Source organism: Vidua chalybeata, chromosome 1 (genome assembly GCF_026979565.1).
Source record: "Vidua chalybeata isolate OUT-0048 chromosome 1, bVidCha1 merged haplotype, whole genome shotgun sequence".
Lineage (NCBI taxonomy): Eukaryota > Metazoa > Chordata > Aves > Passeriformes > Viduidae > Vidua > Vidua chalybeata.
Window position 1 is genome coordinate 83,234,229 of NC_071530.1, and position 20,942 is coordinate 83,255,170.

General features: G+C 35.6%; 1 protein-coding gene across 1 annotated transcript in view; it reads left to right on the forward strand.

The window, feature by feature from the left end:
* Positions 1-17,867, forward strand: part of ABCA13 (ATP binding cassette subfamily A member 13) — a 166,520-nt gene extending 148,653 nt beyond the window's left edge. The window contains exons 52-55 of the mRNA XM_053950805.1: positions 1,831-1,923; positions 15,200-15,305; positions 16,169-16,306; positions 17,778-17,867. Coding sequence (XP_053806780.1) covers positions 1,831-1,923; positions 15,200-15,305; positions 16,169-16,306; positions 17,778-17,867 — 427 coding nt within the window. The remainder of the gene's footprint in view (positions 1-1,830; positions 1,924-15,199; positions 15,306-16,168; positions 16,307-17,777) is intronic.
* The last annotated feature ends 3,075 nt before the right edge of the window (positions 17,868-20,942 follow it).

A 20,942-nucleotide genomic window follows, 5' to 3' on the forward strand; every position in this document is an offset into this window, starting at 1 on the left:
CCAGAGAAGGCAAAATTCAAGAATCAAAACAACAATGAAACATTTGGCTGAATGAGATTTGAAGTATAGATGAATTAATAAAGGAATGTGGCCAAACTTCCTCCAATGTTTTTTATTTTCAGATTTTTTAAGATATTCTTAAAATGTATTTGTTGTCCCAATCCATTATTGATGGAAAAATTCTTCAAAAAGTTTCTAGTGTTTTATTTATGGAAGCTGAATTTTGAAAATCATGTACCTTTGATGGCCAAGTACTTACCAGCACACTCATTTAGGGACCACGGATTATGCATTGTGAATTCATCTCAGTGATTTTCAGGAAAAAATATGCTTTGAATTTTCAGCTGAGATTAAGAACCTTTAACTGTCAAACACCAACTAAATAGAAGAGACCTGTGATCTCATTACTAATATGATGAAACCAAACAAAATTCATCAAATTGTATTAATTACACATTTAGCTCTACAAATGAACAACTTGAAGCAGTTACAATAAGTACAGTGATACTGTTCACATTGTTGTGCCAGGGTGAAGAAAGGAGAAATTATTTTATACTATTTATACTATTTTCTGAAGGCCACTGGGGCTTTGAGAGTATTTATTTGTATAAGTACAGGAATTTTACATATTAAGTGAACTATCATACATGTCAGCAAGTATATGTGTAAGGTATAGAGAGGGTTTGCTGCGCAAAAATCAGGTTTTGAGGACTGTTTACCTAATTTTCTGAGACAAATTTTTGCTTACATATCTGAGACAAAACTTCTGTTTTAACTGGGGAGGAGTGAGGCTTTATCAACTGTCCCTAGAGCCCTAAATTTGTGTAATTTTGCCACAGCTGGGGAGTGTTATGCCAAGGGGAGCACTAGGAGTTTTTCAGTGAATTTCCTGATTTGTGGGAAGATGTGTCAGCTCTCTCCCTGTCTCTCTCAGACACAGCAGTTTGGCAATTCTCGCCACAGCCTTGTCATTTATAAAGAAATGGTTCCTAAGGCAGTACTTAATTGCCAATGTTCATTCAGTCAAAGCACTTTGGTTTAGACTGGCCCATGGCTGAGGCACACAAGACATCTTGTGTTTAGCTGGAGAGGGCACACAGTGAATTGTAGGAACACCAAACATCCTTGAGTCCTCTTTGAGATGATGGGTTTGTCCTAACTGGTTCCTTATGTCTAAAGTGCTTCTTTGAAAGAGCTGCTCACAAAATTCTGTGTAATATGTAGGGTAGCAGCCCTTCTGACATAAGTTTTACAAGTCAAAGCTACTATTTATCCTCTGAAGCAGTCACATCTAGGAGGACTCTGCTTTTCTATTCAGATGCATTTCCATTTCCTAAATTCTCTTTGGATTGTAGTGTTTTGGATTGACTTCTATCTTGCAATCAGGCTAAGGGTAGCTGTTTTTCAAGGCCATGTACTATGCAAAAGAAAGGCTGGGCAAGATTTTCGTTCCCCACCCTTTATTCTTTAACTCAGAATAATCATAAACACATATTAAAGGGAGTAACAGAGTTCCTGACTTCCTTAGTGGCATTCCTGAGATTGCTTATGAGGCATTTGCCTGTGGTAATGATACCTTTGTATTCTGACCAGAATTGTCCAAATAGTTATGGTATAAGTAATGGTTTAAGGCTCTCTTCTAGCTCTCATGTGGTAATAACTGCTGGTGTACACTGATTAGGGTTACAATTTTGACTATTACCCTTTGAAGTCAAAAGTTTTGTGTACCTGTTTTGCATCTGTTCCACTTTAACTAAAGTTAGGTATAAAAAACGTTCTCTGTTTTCACTGCTAATTATTTGGTTTTTTTCTCCTCGATTTATTTTGTAGTATGGAAGAATGTGAAGCTCTCTGCACAAGGCTTGCTATTATGGTCAATGGAGCTTTCAAGTGTCTTGGTTCTCCTCAGCACATTAAAAACAGGTATTATGCATCAACATCAAATCTTCTGCATCTTTATTCAATCTAAGAGATGGCTAGATGCTTTAGCAGTGCTAAGGCATAAGCACTTATGACTGCTAAGAACATCTTCTTTTTCCTGCTGTCACTGAAGTTAAAAAAGAGCCAATTAGGATAACTTAGCAAGCTAAATTGGCATGCGACATTGCTAAAATGCTTTGTAGTCTGCATTGGTAATTGAAAGAGACAGATCTGCATCTAAAATGAAGCACTTCTGCACATAACCTAAGGAATACATTGTGAGAATCCGACATGGCAATGAAATACAATTTGGTTCCTTCTGAGGGTTTTTCATAACAGAAAGAAGCATTTTTAACAGGTCAGCAGCCAGTAAGAACATCTATTTTGAACTCTCTCTGCTCCCTACCAATTTCACTGACAGTTGCAGATATTTATGCTGTTTTCTGCATCCTTTTCCTGGTGTGCATAAGCCTCTTTTCTGTTTGAACTCTGCTCATAAGTTAATTTACTCCCTATTAATGAGGATGTTTAATTCAGAGGATGTGCTCAAACCACCATAAAGGAAACAGGATTGGAAGCTGAGGGGAAAGTTGCTGCAACTTATAGCTAGAACATTTACATTCAGTTGTAAATGTAATTGTTAGGGCACACAGACAGTCAGCTGTGTAAATTGATACCACTCATTTACAAGCAGTGAAGCTACACTGCTTTGTACTAGCTCAGCACTTAGTTCTCTTAAGTGCAGATGCACTTGATATTGGGGAAAAAGCTCTACAGAAATGCTTTGAAATTGTTGTCTGCCATGTTTATAAGGCAGAAGTTATGTGCTTTGGACAACTTCTTGTGGCGTGACAACCCTTTTGGCTTTCTGGCTTTCCCTTTGTGTAGAACCATAGATCCTTGCTTCACAGCTGCATTAGCAAGATGTGCCTGACTCACACTAGCTCCCTCCTTAAAAGTTCTTTCATGAAAACAAACTTTCAGTTAGAGACATTACAATCCAGATAGTGGAAAAAACATTGATGTCTGCATCATGATGCCTGATGATTCTGTGTGATTGTAGCCTTCTTTTCATGTTTGCACACCTTTCAGTGCCTATTTGCTTCAATTTCTGGAGGCATGAGAAGCCAATTGATCGGCAGCAGTTTCTGCCTCTTTCATATCTAGGTCTTTGCCTTTGCCATCTTGTCTCTTCCCAAATTTCGTAGCATAGAATGGCCTGTTATCTCACTGGCTGGAGTAGATAAGTGAGTGTGAAGGCATCCTTTATTTCTTTTGTATGAGAAACAGATCAGACGTAGAGGGCAGTGCAGATCTTAGGTGAAAATGCTTTTTGAAGATGTGTGTCCCCCACACAGGAAAAAATAATATTACTTTGGAGCTTCATTTGAGTGTATAAAGTTAGCTGGATGAATTTGAGTCTTCTCTTTTTATGTTTCAGATCCTCTGGAGTAAGTACATGTCTCTGTCTTGTCAGCTTAACCTTGAGAGGGCAAAATCAGACAGTCCACGAAGGCTACCTTTGCCTTTATCTTATCAGTGACTTTGTAATTTTTTTGATGCTTCTGATGTTTCCTTTAGAAATATCTTTTTATCTTCCCTCTTATGGAAACAAGACATCAAAAGCATACTCATAAGTATGCACCGTATTCATATAAATAAGGCAGTTATTTCTCAATTTGCTGCACTGCCTCTGTAGATAAACTTCTTTCAGATCACAGTTAGCAAATCAATGCAGAAGTATCCTGCTGGAAGTGTCATCATATTACTTCTTATTGAGATGATGCTAGTACTGTTATTACTATAGAGATAGTCACAGATCATCCATTCCACAATCAAAGCTTTATGAGTGCCTCTTTCAAATTCTCTAAAGCAAGGTCATAATAAGAATATTTAGCAGTCATGTTCATAGCAATTATTTTTTAACATCATTGTGACTTTTTAAAAAGAGCACCTTTGCTGTATTAAGAATATTTCATATTGTCAGCAGGTTTTTGTTCCGTGGTAGTTCTTTAATGCATGTCCATCAGTGACATTCACATGGGAAAATATGTGCACTTGAGATCGATATTGCTGAGACTTTCTACGCAGACTGTGTAGCTTCAGTTGCATGAAGGTTTTTCATTTAAGGCAGGACTAAAATCCCTTTAATTCCCAGCTTATTGATTTATTTGATCTCCAGATTTTCCATGCTAACTGTTCAGGAACCTATTGAGTTTTTAAAAAACTTTAGAACCCTTTATTAAGAAAATATAACCATGAGCTTTATCAAAGGATTTAATTAAAATCATACCATTTTCTGAATTTTCTCTGACTGCCTGATAGATTTTCTTGGCTGGAAAAACAAAACTGCTGTAGAAAGCAGCCTTAAAGCATCACACACACACAGCTGTTAAAGCTTTCAGAAAAGACATTTCTCTTTTTTCTTTGGAAATCTTTTAACGGGTGCTGGGGAGAAGTCAAAGACTGTTCCTGTACTCCTGTTATTTTGTTGCTTAGTCTAGCTTCCAAACATCATTCCAACACATGCCAATATAATCCTTTATCATAAAACCCAGGCTACCTCACACCTAACACTTAAAGTAATTGTTAGGAGATTAAATTGTAGATTCTGTGCAATTTAAGTCCCAAAATTACTTGAAGACAATTTCCTGGTATGCTACCATGTACCATATGGAGGATTCCTGCATCTACATGAGATGGGGAAGGGACAGAGAAGCATAATTCCAAAGAAATCCATTGAAATAATTAAGCTTTAAATAATTTTAAAATCTTCATTTTTTCTCATTTTCTGGTCCATCTGTGAACATCCTGAAAAGATTCCAGGACTTGGAAGAGTACTGAGTGATTCCTTCCTTCCTGTTTTCCTTCCCTCCCTATGATTCAATAGCCCTATTATTCTCACTGCAATACAGAGCAAAATACCATTTCTTCTAAAGTGGTAGACCACAAGGATTAGTAAATTTAGGCTACTGTTAGGAACTATCTACCTGGAAGGAAGGATGTTTTCCTTAACAGCCACCTCTACTGATATAATCACTAGTCTTTTCCTAGTGTTTCACTGTTTTCCTGCAATTAGCACTGTCTATTATATTTGAACATGCACCATCTCACAGTAAAAAACCCATGACCTCTTACATTTTGTTTTTAAAAAAAATGTTCCATGAAGCAATATAAAGAAAGCATAAACAAAACTGGTTTTGTTGCATCTGATTTAATTAAATTACCAATACCCTAAAATTTTGTATTTTTGGATTGTGTTTTGTTTTTTTGCTATGTGTGTGAATGAATCAGGTAGTAATATACACATTCATCTTAACAGGGAAGAATGGTACTAAAATAAATTAATGGGGTGATAGTTGTAGATTATCATGGTTTCTTTGTTAGATTTTACCACTTATCTTTAAAAAATTGTTCATATTTATAAGCAGCTCTTGACATCCTTAAGTCTTTTCAATTTGTTTCTACAAATCAAATTGAACAAATATTTTAAAACCAACAAGTGTCCTGATCTGATTTTGAAGATTGCAAGGAGAGAAATCTAACCACTATATGAATACTTAAACCAAAGAAAACTTTCATACAGCTTTTATTTATAAAAAACTAAATCCAATACTGTAAGAAATAGAAGCATATTTTGATATTGCATGTGATTCTATTAATATCTCTCAGGAATTTTCTTCCTCTTCTAAGTGTAGACACATACACTAAAATTATGTTCTTTCTTCCCTTCTTGTTGAATTCTGTCTCGATGGAAGTCCTCAAAATTGTTTCATTTGTTTATTCTTTAGTACCGCTCCAGCCTGTAGAGTCCAGATTATGATCACCTTTTTGATGGATTTGTGATGAAGGTTTAATGATTCTTCCTTGGAGCCCTGTTAAATTTGCTTCTTTGCTGGGTGAGGAGTTCAAGGATTCAACTCTTTGTCTTTGGCTACACTTTCAGCCCTTGGCAGATGTGAAAGATCATAATGTTGGACTGAGTATGGCTTTATCAGATGGCAGGACAAAATTCTGCTATGAAGGGTATGGGTGAACTCCAGGAAGATGCTAATGTGAAACATAAATGCTTCACAGGGATATAAAAAGTGATGCTGCTTCTAATGTGTGAGACTTGTTCCATTTTTCCGGCCCTTCTGTAAGCCTATTAGAAAATGCTTTTCCAAAAATGTCTTCTCATTACAAATGTCAGTGTTTGGGTTTCTGCTCCCAGCTGCTGAACCTTGACTATAATTATATATGTTTAAACAGATTTAAAGTATCTGCAGATGTTTATCAGCAGAATAATAAGGGTAAAACTTCTTTATAAAGGTTTTGTTATTGTAGGTGGCAAATTTATAAACAATATCAATAAATTTATTAGGTAGAAGAAGAAAATGAAGGGCAATTTTCAAAATGTTGTCATCTTAGTTCTAGATGTAGTTTGTCTGAGATTGATGTGTTAACAGTTGTGCCCATTAAAGCCTAATTTCAGACAACTCCTGCCAACAGAGTCAATTACTCTAAATTGTGAATGGATTACATTTAAATGCTCTCTTCAGTATTCTCCATTATACTTAATGTTTTTTTTTTTAAATACACAGAAGCATTTTCATGTGAGATACAGCTGGCCAGTTCTCTGGGAACAACATTTTGAATATTTTCCTTCATTCTAGGGCCATCTGGACAGGCTTCTCATATCAGAAAAAAACATACCAATTTGTCAGGTGCTGGACATCAAGTCTTTTCTCAAATTTTATCATCAAGCCATCTGATTAAATTACCCAACAATTAATTCATTTGCTATGGCTGTGTAGTGGTTTTGAATTGCCAATTTGAGATTTCCTGGCCAATGCACCAATTAATGTGGTGGGTTCAGTGCTGGCCAAACAACAGTGCACCCACTAGAATATACTTACAAATTTCCTGCTGTGAGATAGGATTAGGAGGAAGGTAAAGCAGGCACAAAACTTTAAAAGGATATAAAGAAAACTTTATTAACAGAAACAAAAAGAATAATAAAAATTATAATAAAATCTTCAGAACACTTCTCCCTTCCTCCCCCCTACTTCTTTCTTTTTCACTAACAACGTACAGAAATAATTCAGTCAGTTTATCACCTCTAGAATAGTTTTCCTTCAGTTCCTTTAGGGAGAGGAGTCCCTCTTGTCAATTTATGGAGATTTCTCCACAAGAAAACAGTTCTCTCATGGCTTTTAATTTCCACGAATAGCAGCCACCGGGAAATCTGCAATCTTGACGTCCCTCCCATCTTTCACAGCTTTCCCACAGCTGCATTTATGGGCCATGTCAACTTATGGGGTACTATTTTAAGAGTTGTTCAAGAGCAAAAGGTTCTCTTTCTCTATTTTGGAGATCATCTTCATCTTTGAGAACAGAAGTCTTCTTCTTTCCTTGGGGGCAAAGGGTCTTCATCACTCTTCTCTTTCTCTCTGTTCAAACTTCTCATGGGATCACAGCTACTTCAACATCTACTTACTTTAGCATGGAGACCTTTGCTCATATCTACAATTTAAACACTTCATCTCCTCATACTTTCAATGAGTTACAGGGAAAAAGAGTCTGATGTATCAATTACGTTCTTCTCCATAGCTTTAAAAGAGGATTTCAAGAGGATTTCAGCCCTAAAATCAAGGCATCTCCTCATCCCTCCTATATAGGGCTTGACTCTTTCTTCACTGACCTTGGTGTCTTCATGTTGTTCTTCTACATGTTCTCACTCTGTCCTTTTCTCTCAGCCAAGGGAGGATTAAAGGGGTCTGCAAGTTTTATCTGTGCACTCAAAGAGGAAGAATGGAAAATATGCTGGCAGACCATTCATACTTTACATTTTTTTTAAGGTTGATTGAAAATATTTTATTGCTTTCCTCAAACCTACACATGTAGATTTCTTAAATGGAAAAGAAAGGATTAAAATTAAAGTTCTCATCAATATTTCGTCCTTTCGTGGGCACAGTGTTATTAATTGACATACTAGCAATAAACTTCTTGCATGCTATAAAATATAAAAATGTAAATAATTTTCATTCTTCTTGACCAAAAAAAGCCTTCCTCTTATACATGAAAAATGTATTATGGCAGTGGATGTGTAATCATGAAATATAGCTATTAGTTTATCTCTCAAGAGGAAAATTTGAAGAAAAGAGTTCTTAAAACTTAAGAAACACAAAGACTGAGAGTTCAGGAATTAATAAAATCTTTTGACTCTCCTAAAACTTTGTACAATATTTATTCAGCCCTACTGTGCATGTGCATTAAAATGCTTTTTTTTTTTTTTTGGGCATTTTATACTATATTTTCCACAGGATGCTGCATTGTATCTCTGAATAAATCATTAAATCAGCAGCAGCTAATTAAGATTTCATATTCTCCTCTTTCCCTAGTATGTATTTTACTAGGAGTTTTTCAAACCTGTCCTTAAATACAGTATTATCAGCATTTATTGGATCAGGGCTTCACAAACGTCAATATCTTTGTTTTCCACTTCAGGGAAATTTGATTTGAAATATTTCCATTTTATAGAGGAGTAACCAAAGATTGGTATTAAAAGGGTTTGGGTTGTCCATCTGAGCAATTTATGACTAAATATTTTACATTTGTTCAACATTGCTTTCAAATCAAAACTCCAGTTAACTTCAGCTGTAGCTGTGGGTATTCCATAAGGCACTGTGAATTTCCCCTGCCAACTGGTGCTCTTGGTCTCCAGATGGGCCATTAAGAAGACAGGAAATCAGTAAAGAAAGATGTGGTCTAAGTGGGCTACCACAGATCACACAGGTGTATGAGGATGAAAGGGTAAGATTTGGTTCCCCAGAGTGTTCCAGAATCCTGAAGCAATTTCTTGCCTTTTTTTTCCTTCTCTTTTCTCATCAATCTGCTGTCTTATTTCTAATATTTTCTAGGCGTTGCAGTAAATAAGGCCACTTGTCTGAGCACGTACATCCAGTGTATCTTGTAAGGCATGCACAATAGGGATTTCATGACAAGGTGCTGTGTGATGATATTATTGATGTTTATTATATAAAGCAAATATAACTGTGGCTTAAATTTTAATTTTATATCTTCTCTCTTTTAAAAACTTTTTACCTTGAGATTTGACCTTGAACTGTTGATAAGGTCTTTCAATAGATATTTTAGTGTGTAATACCATGAATATTATGTTATTAAAAAACAGTACACGCAAACCCAGTCATAGCAACACAATGATAATGTTACTTACTCCTGCCTTTTTCACTGTTGAGCCCCAGAAAGTGCTTTGAGGAAACAGTTTGGGTTCCTTATAGGCTGTACCATCAGATTTACACAGGATTACAGCACTGCTGCTCCTGTTTCTCTGGGAGTGAAATATATAAATAATGCAAGAATGAAAAAATCCCTGATCCTTGGCAGTATGTGCAGATAAAAAAGTTCAAATATGGAGATATTTTTGTGTGTGCACCTATATAAACAATTATCAAGATTTTTTTGAGGGCTTCACCACATATTTGGAAATCACACCTAAGAATTTACAAATGCACAGAGAGCAAGCCAAAGCTGTACCCTGCACTACTCATAATCTGAGACTGTCACTGTTATGAAAATTATAATATTGAAAACAGAAATTAACTTTAGATGGTTTGATATGAAAGCCTGAGTGTGTGTGAACAAATAGTGCGTGTACAATATACCTGAACAAGTGTTAGTCATCATTTTAATAACTGTTTTTGTGTTTCTGTTGTTACCCTGGAAAAGTCATGATTACTTAAGAATGATGAAACAAACTCTATGAATAGTACATGGAAGAGAGATTTCATAATTTATTTATGTCTCTTTGCATCTAATCAAGTTTATCTGTTCAGCAAGGCTGAGGTTCTGAATAAATGCAGAAGGAAATCCCATTTTAAAAGTGACAGGGTATTTGCATTTGATTTTAGCATTTTTAAAAAACATACAAGTATTTAAAAATTAATTACCTTTTTTCCCTGGTATTGACTTTGCTTTTTTTAAATAGATGAAACAATTACATATATTATGTGATTTAAAATTATCTTAAACTGTAATTAATGTGTTTTAATAATTTTATTTAAATTTTATTTTCTTTTTTCCCAATGTTTTTCAAAGTGTTTTTTTTTCAATGTTGTTCAAGATTTGTTCTGTTTGTAAATTGTATTTGTGTCTAAAGCTGTGAGAGGAATGACCTGGATATTTATCCCATGCTTCAGCAATTATACTGGTGTAACTAAGTTATCTTGCCTAGATGAGGCCTATTTTATCTTAAATGATTCCGTGATTCTATTCACTTAGGGAAGTAGAACCATATCTGCCTGCAAATGAATGTAAACCAAAGCAGAGGGATAAACAGCACAGTAGAATATTATTCCCTCTCTTTGATTTATGGCACATATTCTAAAAGATGCAGCTCCTTGCAGACATTAAGTGCCAATGTTCTCTTTACTAATTTTATTTTTTATATCCAAGAACGTTGTTTTGAAGCAATCTTTTGATTGAACTAGTGCATACACAAAGTATGCACATTACATTTCAATCAGTAAACTTTCTGTGAGCTGCAATTTTTTGATGTGAATATATATATATAAATGTAGCACAACATTGTCCAGGAAATGTACTACTCTTTGATTAGTGGGGAAGAAAAATATATGAGTGATTAGATGCTTTTCTTATTCCTCAAAGTTTAGGAAATGGGGCCATGTTCTTCATTTCCTGAGGTTACATTCAGCAAATTTTACTGGGGGAGAGAAGAGTTGGTAAATAGGCTTTGGGAAGAGTGTGATTTGATGAACTGTTTATGCTGGACCTGCTGTAACTTAAAACAGTGGTTTCAACATTTGGTTTTGTTCATTTGAGTAAACTCTTAAGCCTTTTAAATGAAAACACAGATTTAATTTTTTTTTTAAGCAAATAGAAATCTGCTGATAGTGTACTTTCTTTTTCACCCTTCATATAAAAGAGGTTTTCATGGGTCAAGCTTAAGAAAACACATTGGGTTAATTCCTCTAGGAATTCCTCCTAGCATTCCACATTGGGTTAATTCTTCCTTGTGGCCAAATGCAGGCTCAGCCGTATTTCAACAGGAACTCTTGTCCCCACTCAAACCTCTGAACCAGGACCTCCAAGGAATGGGCAGAAGGGAACATTGATAAGCTACCCTGCCCCAAGTGGCAGCTCTTCTCCTTGACATTCATGAGAATTTTCAGCCTTTGGGCCACCAAATTCACTCCCATTACATTGCAAGGTTAAAAGAGGACCAGGAAAGCATCCATATATTCCTCAGTATAGATTTGGTTACACTTTATTTCAGAGTGTGACTGGAGCTTGTGTAGACACATATCTGGAGTCGATTTACATAAACTATTTTTGTACTGCTGGCAGTGTGGCTGTGGGGCTGCAAAACTCTTCAGAGAACTGAGGAACCATTTGGGTGATTTACCCGGGATGACCTCCTCTTGAGGATATTTATACCAAAAGAAGCCTGAGATCAGATTATACACCTGCTAGCACAGTATTCTCTCTCTGGAAGTGATCAAAAGGGAGAAGTACAGGAACAAGATAAGCACAGGAAGTTACTTTACCACATTGCTCAACTGCCTTCAGCAGTTTCCTTTTTAGAGGCTTCTTAAGTCAGAAGTGATTTTAGTGAATCCCCACCATGAGTTTTTCTTGTGTCTTATTCAAGTCATTTCAAGTTCTGACATCTAGCACATCCCATGGCAATGAGTTGTGCAGTTTCTCTACATAGTGTAAGGAAAATTACATCATCTTACTGACCTGGCATTTCTTTTCCTATAATGTAACTTTATGTCCCCTTCTCTTGCATGAGAAACACAGGAGTGAAGAATTATTTCTTATTTTCCTTGCTTAGTCATGATTCTGAACTCCCTAAAAATACCTTTTGACAACCTTGTCATCTTTCTTTCATGATGAAAAGTTTTAGCCTATTTAGTAATTCCTGGTATGGAAATATTTTCATTCCTTGCTACCTTTTTATGTTTCTTTTGTTCCCTTGTTATCTGAGTGCTCAGATACCTTGAGGACCTATGTAAATTAGAAGTGTGGACTTGTAGTTCTTGCTAAGCTCCTGCTTCTGCAGCTGATTCTGTCTTTAAATAGTCAAGTTAATTAGTTTACAGTCAAATTGACAATTTATATTTTAACTTCAGTCTCATGTTGGCATTTTAACAGAAAAAATACTCAATAAGTTGTACTCCCAGAACCACTAATGAGCTGAAAATCGAGCATGAACCAGTAGTTTGACTGAGGAAGAGGAGGAAGGATAGAGAGAAGAAAAATATTAAATTTTGTCAGAATATGTAGTTTTGTGTGTTTGCTTATGCAAAAATAGAAATGCAGGTGTTGTTAAAGTAACATGGCAGTGCACAATGTGTTCTCTGTTGCATAGCTTTGAAGAAATGAGGAATCTTTTGCAGCAGATGGCTGTGGAATGAGCCTGCTGGCTCAACTTAGGCCATTCTAACGATAATGTCTTCCTCTTTAGGTCCTGAACTATCAGGTACTAAAGGTTTGATCCTAACAGTGCTAACCAAACCCGATTGTGGTTTTCTCTGTAATTCCACTTTGGGTTTCAGAATTAATTAAATTGTCTGAATCAGAGATGAAAACAGAGTGAACAAAATGGTCAACTCAATTTCCATTTCTTCAGTGCACTGCTGAAAGCAGCTTGCTGATTATAGCAGGGGGAAATGTTTATTGCTGATCAGCTTACTCTATATGGGGAGCTCTTGTACTAAAATGAAGTATAAAATCAAGGTATAGAAGCATCATATCTTGACTAGCCAAAAGAAGAAAATCTTTCAAAGTTTTTTATTGGTGCTTTGCTGGCGTTTATGCCATTCACAATTTAGAACTAAACCAAAGTTGCATAGACTCCTCTGTCTTTGCTAATCAGAATTTTGATTCATTTTTTTTGGAAACTTCATTGCATACGGCAATTTCATTTTATGAGACTGTTGAATGTCTCTATAAACCAGCATTTTTCAAACTGTAATTCAATGGTCGTTGTATAGAAATGCCAAAAAATTGATCAGAATCAATAATCTCTTGTAAAATGTTGCCTCGGGTTAGCTGTCAACTAAATTGAATACCCTTGTTAACTATATCCATCTTTGCAACAACTTTTGTATTTTTTTCAGGGATGATGCTATGCATTTAAAATATTTAATTAGAGATCTATTTAAAACATAGTAAATCATTGCAAAGCAAATCTGCCAGACCCTGCTTTGGATTCCACCTGATTCTGGATCTCTGATGAATCAGCACTGTTTGTCTGTCAGGCTACACTCTCCAGTATATATTTATTACCCTATCTGGACTCAATACAATTTAGTTCATGAACCATCTTTCATGAACCAACACACAGGACACTGCATCAGGGTGTTTCTTACTCATTTGAAGTAGTTCAATGGTTGCATTTGACTACAGTAAAAAATAAATCAACCAAAGAAATAAACCCAACCACAGAAAAAACGCAACAACCAAAAAAACAACCCACAAGTAACCAAAGGCTAAAAACCCCTACTCTCATTTATCTGTAATGAGGCTTTTCATTTTTATGCAGAAGCTGCCACTGTCTTGTGCTACATAAAAAATCGGGATTTTTGAGATACTTGGAAATTGTATTTTGAATTCATGTGAAATTCTTAATAGAATAAAATCTGCAATCTATTTTTTTTTTCATTGTGGAGACTTGCAGTGTTCTTAAATAAATGCCAATTGTTCCTTTATAACAACAGAGTTTCTGACTCATTGCAAAATAAAAGTTTAAGCCCTTACATTGCTATATACTTACTATAGGTGAGGAATATGTGGTGTTTCATATGGAATATTTTGCTGGGAATCACTCATGCACTGGTTAAACTGGACATATATCTCAAAATAGTTCTTTCTATCTTTTTTTACCTTTTGATTGATAATCTGTAGACATTTTTAAATGTATTGAAATAGGGCAGCATTATAGAGTGTGCTGTGAGATATCCTCTGCTTTGATGACATGAAAAAGTGTCAGACCCAATTAAGCCAGCTGCTGCTCTGAATCATGAGTTGCACACAGGAAAGACATGTGAGAGGAGGGTTTTGGCACAAGAGCATATTACAGTGGTAATCACTAGGAACCAAACCACTGGAATAAAAGGTTTGGCAATGAGCAATTGCCACATTGGAGAATGACGAAAAGGGAGTTTGCTGGAATGAAGGATGTGGGACTGGTGGTCAGTGGAAAGATAGAGGAATTGACAGGTTTCTGGGAAGACATGGGCAGTGCTGACCAAGCTCCCTGTCCCCCTTTCAGCTCTGCCTTTCCCTTGCTCACTGGCAGCAGGGAACAGAAGTGGCAGTGGAAAGCTCTTCTGATGTGGCTCCTGCTGGTGTTTTTCCTTAGCAATTAACCAAGAAGGAGAGCCCAAAGGAAGGAGGACATGAAGCTGCAAAGGAGGGAAAGGGTGCAGCAAAGCCCCTTTTTGTCCCATGTCTCTGCTGAGCTCTGTCTCTGCACCCCAGTCAGGGGACTGGTGCAGCACAACCTCCATTGCTTAAGAAATATTCATAAGAACATAGCTGTCATTTCAGTGTTCACTGGTTTATTGCAACTTTCCCAAATAACAATCAGCTGTGAGTAAAGCTAATAAAAAAACATAGAATTGGTTAGATTGCCTGTATTTAAATTTTATCACATTTGTGTTGAGAAAGAGAAGTTAATTTCCTAAATTATTCTGAGTGAGATTGCATGGTCATAGAAGTCAAAGAAAATTTAATTTTGCCATCTCCCTAAATATCCCTACACTTGCCTTTATATATCTTTAAAACACTGTTGCACTCACATTTCTGAAACCTTCTTTTGAAGGTGCAACTTTGTTAACAGATTTGAAAAATAGTGCTACATGCCCATTTTTTGTCATTAGAAAAGCTGAAGGATTTTTTTTCTCTTTTTCTCTATATGTGATTGGCAATTTTCATAGTTTTATACTGACCACTCAAAGCAATATAACAATTAAAACATAGTTTACTTAACAAAAGTTCAGGTATATCAAGTAGTGAAATACATTAGTAACTAAAATTAGGCATAACGTGTTTATTGTCTCTGTTATTATTAATTTTAAAACTTTCTCATTGAAGTTCTGTTGTTCAATAGCATTATAGTAACATCACAGTGATAATGCAGTAGGCATGCATGATATTTGATATGATTATAGGAAAATCAATTGAACCAAATGTTCTCCTTGTCTTCATGGTGTCCTTATGGATTTAAGTTTCTGTGTCTCATTCCCAGGTTTGGAGAGGGTTATTCTGTCAAGGTTTGGCTTAGCAAAGAAATAAGTTATGGAAGAATGATTTTGGACTGTCTACAAATGCATTTTCCTGGAACACAGTTTAAGGTACAGATAAAACTCCATGTTGTAGTATATGGCAGGATTAATTTGGGGCTGGTAAGAATAGTATGTATATGTTTGGATATTTACAGGTTTGGATATATTGATCTTCTTGGAAAAAGTACATATGAATAACCCTTTTATTTTTCTATTAAGCAATTAATAAAAATTTGGCTTGTGATATTGGTTAAATCAACTCCAAACAGGAATTTAGGCAATGTAAATAAAAAGGCCTTTTCTCTGACTGAAAATTTCCTTTTGCTTTTATTATTGATGAAGTTGGACTCAAATCTGTGTTCACCTGAAATAGAACTACAGTGTAGTCACTAAGATGATTTGCTTTGATTGCTTTCTGATAAAGCTGAGAGTTGATAAGTCTCAGCCTTTACTGAGATTCTTTGATTTAATACAAAGTCTTATAAAAGACCGATAGCAATTACATTTCAATAAAAACTCTTAAAAGCTTTAACTTTGTTTAGGAAAAGAATAATGGGAAACAATGTCTATCTTAGATATGAACCTCTTAGTGGGTATTAGTCTGTATTGAGCTCAGACAGCTGTGCACTTGTATGTGTTCAGCCTTTTCCCAGACTGCATTGTAACAACACTAGTCTGTTAGATTCAAATTGCCCTAAAGTGTTATATCTTTTATGAGATGAACAAGCCATCACCTAACAAAATCTGTACTCTAAGTATGAACCGCTCTTTTTGCTATGAATGTAGACAAAAAATGTTATTGTAAAAGCTCATATTTCCCATATTAATCTGCAATAAGAGTCTCTGGAAGGTAGACTAATTATAAGCAAGTGTAGCTTCATCACAAAGTATGTTCACTTCTATCTGTCTTTATAATTTTTGCTTGTTTTCAGGGACAACATCTTAACCTGCTTGAGTACCATGTACCAAGAAGTCAGGGATGCTTAGCAGAGCTCTTCAGAGTCCTAGAGAATCACAAAGCTTTTCTCGAAATCAAACACTACTCCATTAGCCAAACCACATTAGAGCAGGTATTTTATAATTTTTCTTTCTTTCCCTGCCCCCATGCTTTTTTTTTTTTTTTTTTTTTTTTTTTTTGGTCTAAATGTGCTGTGTATTGTAGTTATTGATGTAGTGAAATATTCTATCATTTGCTGGGTTACCCAAATGTGCACAATACTCCAGCAGTTCCAGGCCATCTCAGGTCACAGAGTGGTTCCATGTCCCACACTGCTTTTACGCTGGAGGTGAGCATAGTAAAAGCATCACAGCAAGCCACATACTTGTAGTGTGCACGAACATAATCTGTACTTAGATGAATCTGGAGCTGTGTGGGATGTCAAGGTGGGACTGTGAACTGCCACCTCCACAGTCCAAAAGCTGGGATCTTACCAATGTCCTTGAAAAGGCTGAACTGGTCTCTGTAAATCGTGGTAAACCTTAGACCTTCAGAACATTTTCCTGTGAGAATTTTAAATGCACAAACAGACAGAAGAGACCCAACTGCTAAAGACCATGAAATCCTATTGTGAGAGAAAGAAGAACACGTTGATGGCAAGCATGGGATTTCTGGGTGATTGTGATGTGTTACATCATCTTCATATGCAACTGCTTGTTATTCATTCTGCAAACTGAGACCCACATCTAGTCAAAATATTAATTTTGTGTGATTGATGGTGTGAATTTGTTCCTTTTTCCCATGTGCAAATCATTCAAGTATTCTCCTCTGTGCTGGTCTACTAAGTACTTATAAATTATCTATTCACTGAGTGACTGCATATGAGATAATTTCAGCCTGTTTCTTCAGGCATTGTTCACTCAGGTTTACTTCCTCTCCATCTTTCACGGTGATGCATCACCTCAGTCACCTACCACCACTTCCTCTCCCTGACTGAGTGTCAGTTTTAAACAGGAAAATAGTTCTTCACAGTAACAAAAACATTTATAATACACCCCAAGTTTGCTTGCATATTTGAATAAAGAAGAGCCATTTTTCCCTCTACATGGCTTACTGTGAAATAGCTGTGTCATTAAAAATGAAACAAGCCTTTACATAGTAAGATCTGTGTTTAAAAAAAAACAAACCAATTCAGGAAGGCACATGAGTTGTTGAATCAGAAGTGTGCTTTCACCTCGAAATATTTGCACCCTCATCTGTAATATTTATCGTCAGAAACAACAAACTCAGATTCCTTAGGTATGTCATTCAAAGAAAATTAAAACCATTGTTTAATATTTAGTTGTACATAAAATGTATTTTTCATACCTTGGTAACATTTTGCCATAATTTTTATCATTTATCAACCCCTGCCTTAGCTGGAGAGGGGAAGAGGGATTATTTCTAGAGTTTATAAAATATGTTTTTAGAGGTGTTCCCTCAACATGAGTTATTAATTATTTTGTCAAAAAAGCTAAGGACAGCAGGTAAGAAATACCATCACCTATATCCCCAAAGTCAAGTACTTTTATTTTGAAAAGACTGCTTTTTATCATGTCTTACAGGTATTCATTAATTTTGCAACACAGCAACAAGGAGCCTCACATTCTTCACAAGGATCTCCTGGTGTTCACCATGATTGTCTCCCAGTCTAGGCTCAGAACAGGATACAGCTCCAACATAACATATGTGTGTGTGTCTTTGCATATATGCACACACAAGCTAGATGCAATAACTTTTCAACTGTGAACAATTTGTGCATGAGAAACAAATAGTAGAAGGTGAGAGGTGAGTTTTCATCTGTAGGCCAGAAGGAATGGTACCAGTTTTTCTTGGTAAAGCAAGAACCTGATTATATGTGGACCAAAAATTTGCCAAAAAATAATGTTTTCTTAATTTAACTGGCATTTTAAAATACAAATTGCCTAATTTATGCAGAGGAAAAAAAGGCTGATCTGAAATCTCAGTGTATAGTAGATTTTTTTTTTTGGTAGCTCTGCATTCATTTGACTATATTACTTTCTTGCATGCACACTTAATATCTAATTTTTACATTATAAGGCAAGAAAAAAACAATTGAATGGTAGCAATATCTTGGTTATCGCCCTGTATTTTTATTTAATCACACAAATTGAGAGCCTTTCGATTTCTCTGTTAATTCAGTTCTGTGTTGTGACAAGCTAAATTAACCTTTTTATTGTATAAAGGATGTACTGTATTCCATAAGGCTTTATGTTAAAGAGGTTATTAGTGTACTAGCCTAGTCTGCCTCCCAGTTATCTTAAGTAAATTTAACAGGTTTTCATAAATCATACTTGACAATGAGCCTAAGCCTGCGGGTTGCTGCTGGAAGCATTATCAAGTACCTTTTTAATGACCTAGTTTGTTTTCCTCATCTTTTTGTTTCCTTTTTCTTCAAAAAGAATGTCAAAATGCTGGTTAATGGGAATGCTAAATGAAAATAAGATAAAAAATCAGACTGTGATCAATAAACTTCTCAATAAATATACTATGATGCTAGCTACTTCAGACAAAGCCACAGTCTTCAGCCTATACATGTGTAAAATAAATGAACATTTAATGAATAAGAACTCCTTGTATACTGTGCTTGGAGGAAAAAATGTGTGAATTTTTTTTTTGTAGTAAGTGGCTGCCTCATCCAAAACAAATCTTTGAAGCTCCTATGAAATTAGCTCATGCCACTTTTATTGGACTACATTGTCAAATAGCTGAAATCGTAGAATCAGTGACTTAGAAATTATTTGCTGCAATATGATTTTGGGTGGGCAGTTGTGAGGGAAGTTCACTTTGAGATGGGAGAATTTGATTTTAAATGTCCAATATTGCAGAACTGCTGCTATAATTCCCTGCTGTACAATGATAAAATATTAAAAATATATATATATTTGTTTTTTATGCTTTGCAAGCTGACTCAGAAGACCGTTTACTGAGGCTTAGTTTGTTCATGTTGCTTTGGCCTATTATGCTTTTTTAAAATCAGGAATTCAGGTTACCTATTTAAAAAGATGAAATTACGACCTTGAAAAATAAATAAAACCCTAAAGATTTACAGGCTTTGTCTGCATGTGCATATGGGTCAGAGTGAGTGAGCTTATGAAAGTGCTTTACCATTAGAATGGATTGGTATCATATCAGAACTCTGCCAAGCTACTCAGGACCCAAAGCACCTAGGAACCATTAAACCTCAATGGCCACCATCCTGGTAGAAGTGCCATAGCCCAATGAGCTGTCCATATTTGATGTGAAAACAGTTATCTTTAATTTCTTCATGAGGCTGAGAGTGGTGGGTTTCTAAAGTCCCCAGTTAGAACAAAAACCAGTCAATTTTACAAAGTAGAGTGTGACAGAAGTAGTAGACATGAAAGGAAAAGAAGGCAGATGCAGGAAATTTGAGCAGAAAAATAAAATATGCCATCATTGAAGTAGCCTGCTTAATTTCAGCACCTCAGGATGGAAGAAACTGAGCATTCAGCCAAACTGAACAGACAAGGATCTCTGAGTCATAGTCTGAAACCACTCAACAGAAGAACATTTCTGTAGCTCTTAACTGAAAAAAGTAGATGGAAAGGTATTGCAGTCATGTGCACAGGGCTTTTGGCTTTTTTCTTTTATTTTTGTTGGTGTGTCTAGACCTGTAGATCGCTGATATAATGACTGATTGATTTTCTTTGTTTCTTTTGTTTTGTCTTTATAAAGTAATCTCTGTCTCAACCACCACAAGTCCTTAAATGATGAAATGTACTGAAGGAAATTTAAGGATTTGGGAAAGTAGATGGTTCCAATCCTTGCAGAGCAAGGCAGTTGAGCCAAAATATGTGATTTGTATGAAATTGTGAAAAGAGCACTTATTTCTGCTGAGGAAGGGTGTCAGGCAGTTGAATTAATAAAACAATCCTGCAGTTTGCTTTGACCAAGGGAAGCATAAAAGCATACAAGACTCACCGTGGTGAGACTGAAAAATGATAGCCTAGCTGAATGCTCAGACAGGGGAGCTTCTTCAAGTCTTGGCTGTGTAACACTAATTAAATGTCACTTTTTTCTGATTAAAATATGAAAGATTATATTAGTTTAACAGATGAATACAGTAAATAATGTTTGTTTCAGACTGATGGTTGAGTAAATTCAGTTAACAGTGTTTTTTAAAATTGCTTCATATGCATCTCAGGAGACCCAATTTAATTCAGGCAAGCAGCAAACAATGTCTGTCTACCAATCCTTTATGGGTAAAGAAGGTCAAAATCTAATTGAGTGCCAGTGTACCAGGTCCTATCTCAGAAGATATTTTCCCTTTCTTTAACTTGTGGCATTCCTAATGTATGCAAGTTTCAACAAAAGTATTTTGAAGATTTTTGTTTCATTCACTTATTTATTTATCAAAATAAATCACTAAACTAGGAGTCTGGACAGAAAAGGTCAATTATACATTTATGATGAAAGAATCCTTGAATTCATAATTCATGAAGAAATATCTCTTAACACCTCTGGATTTGGAATCAAACAGTGAGGATTTTAACAATACTTCTCTTGTGTGATTCTTGTTAGGAAAGTTTCATTTTATTTCAGCTGGAAATTTTTCTGAATGTGAAAGTATGCTCTTCACCCTGAACAATAAACTAGAATTAAGCTCAAAGTTATAAAATCAACTGAATATCTGAAATACTCAATGCTAAAACTGAGAAGATGATAGTTATACTATTAAGGGACTATTC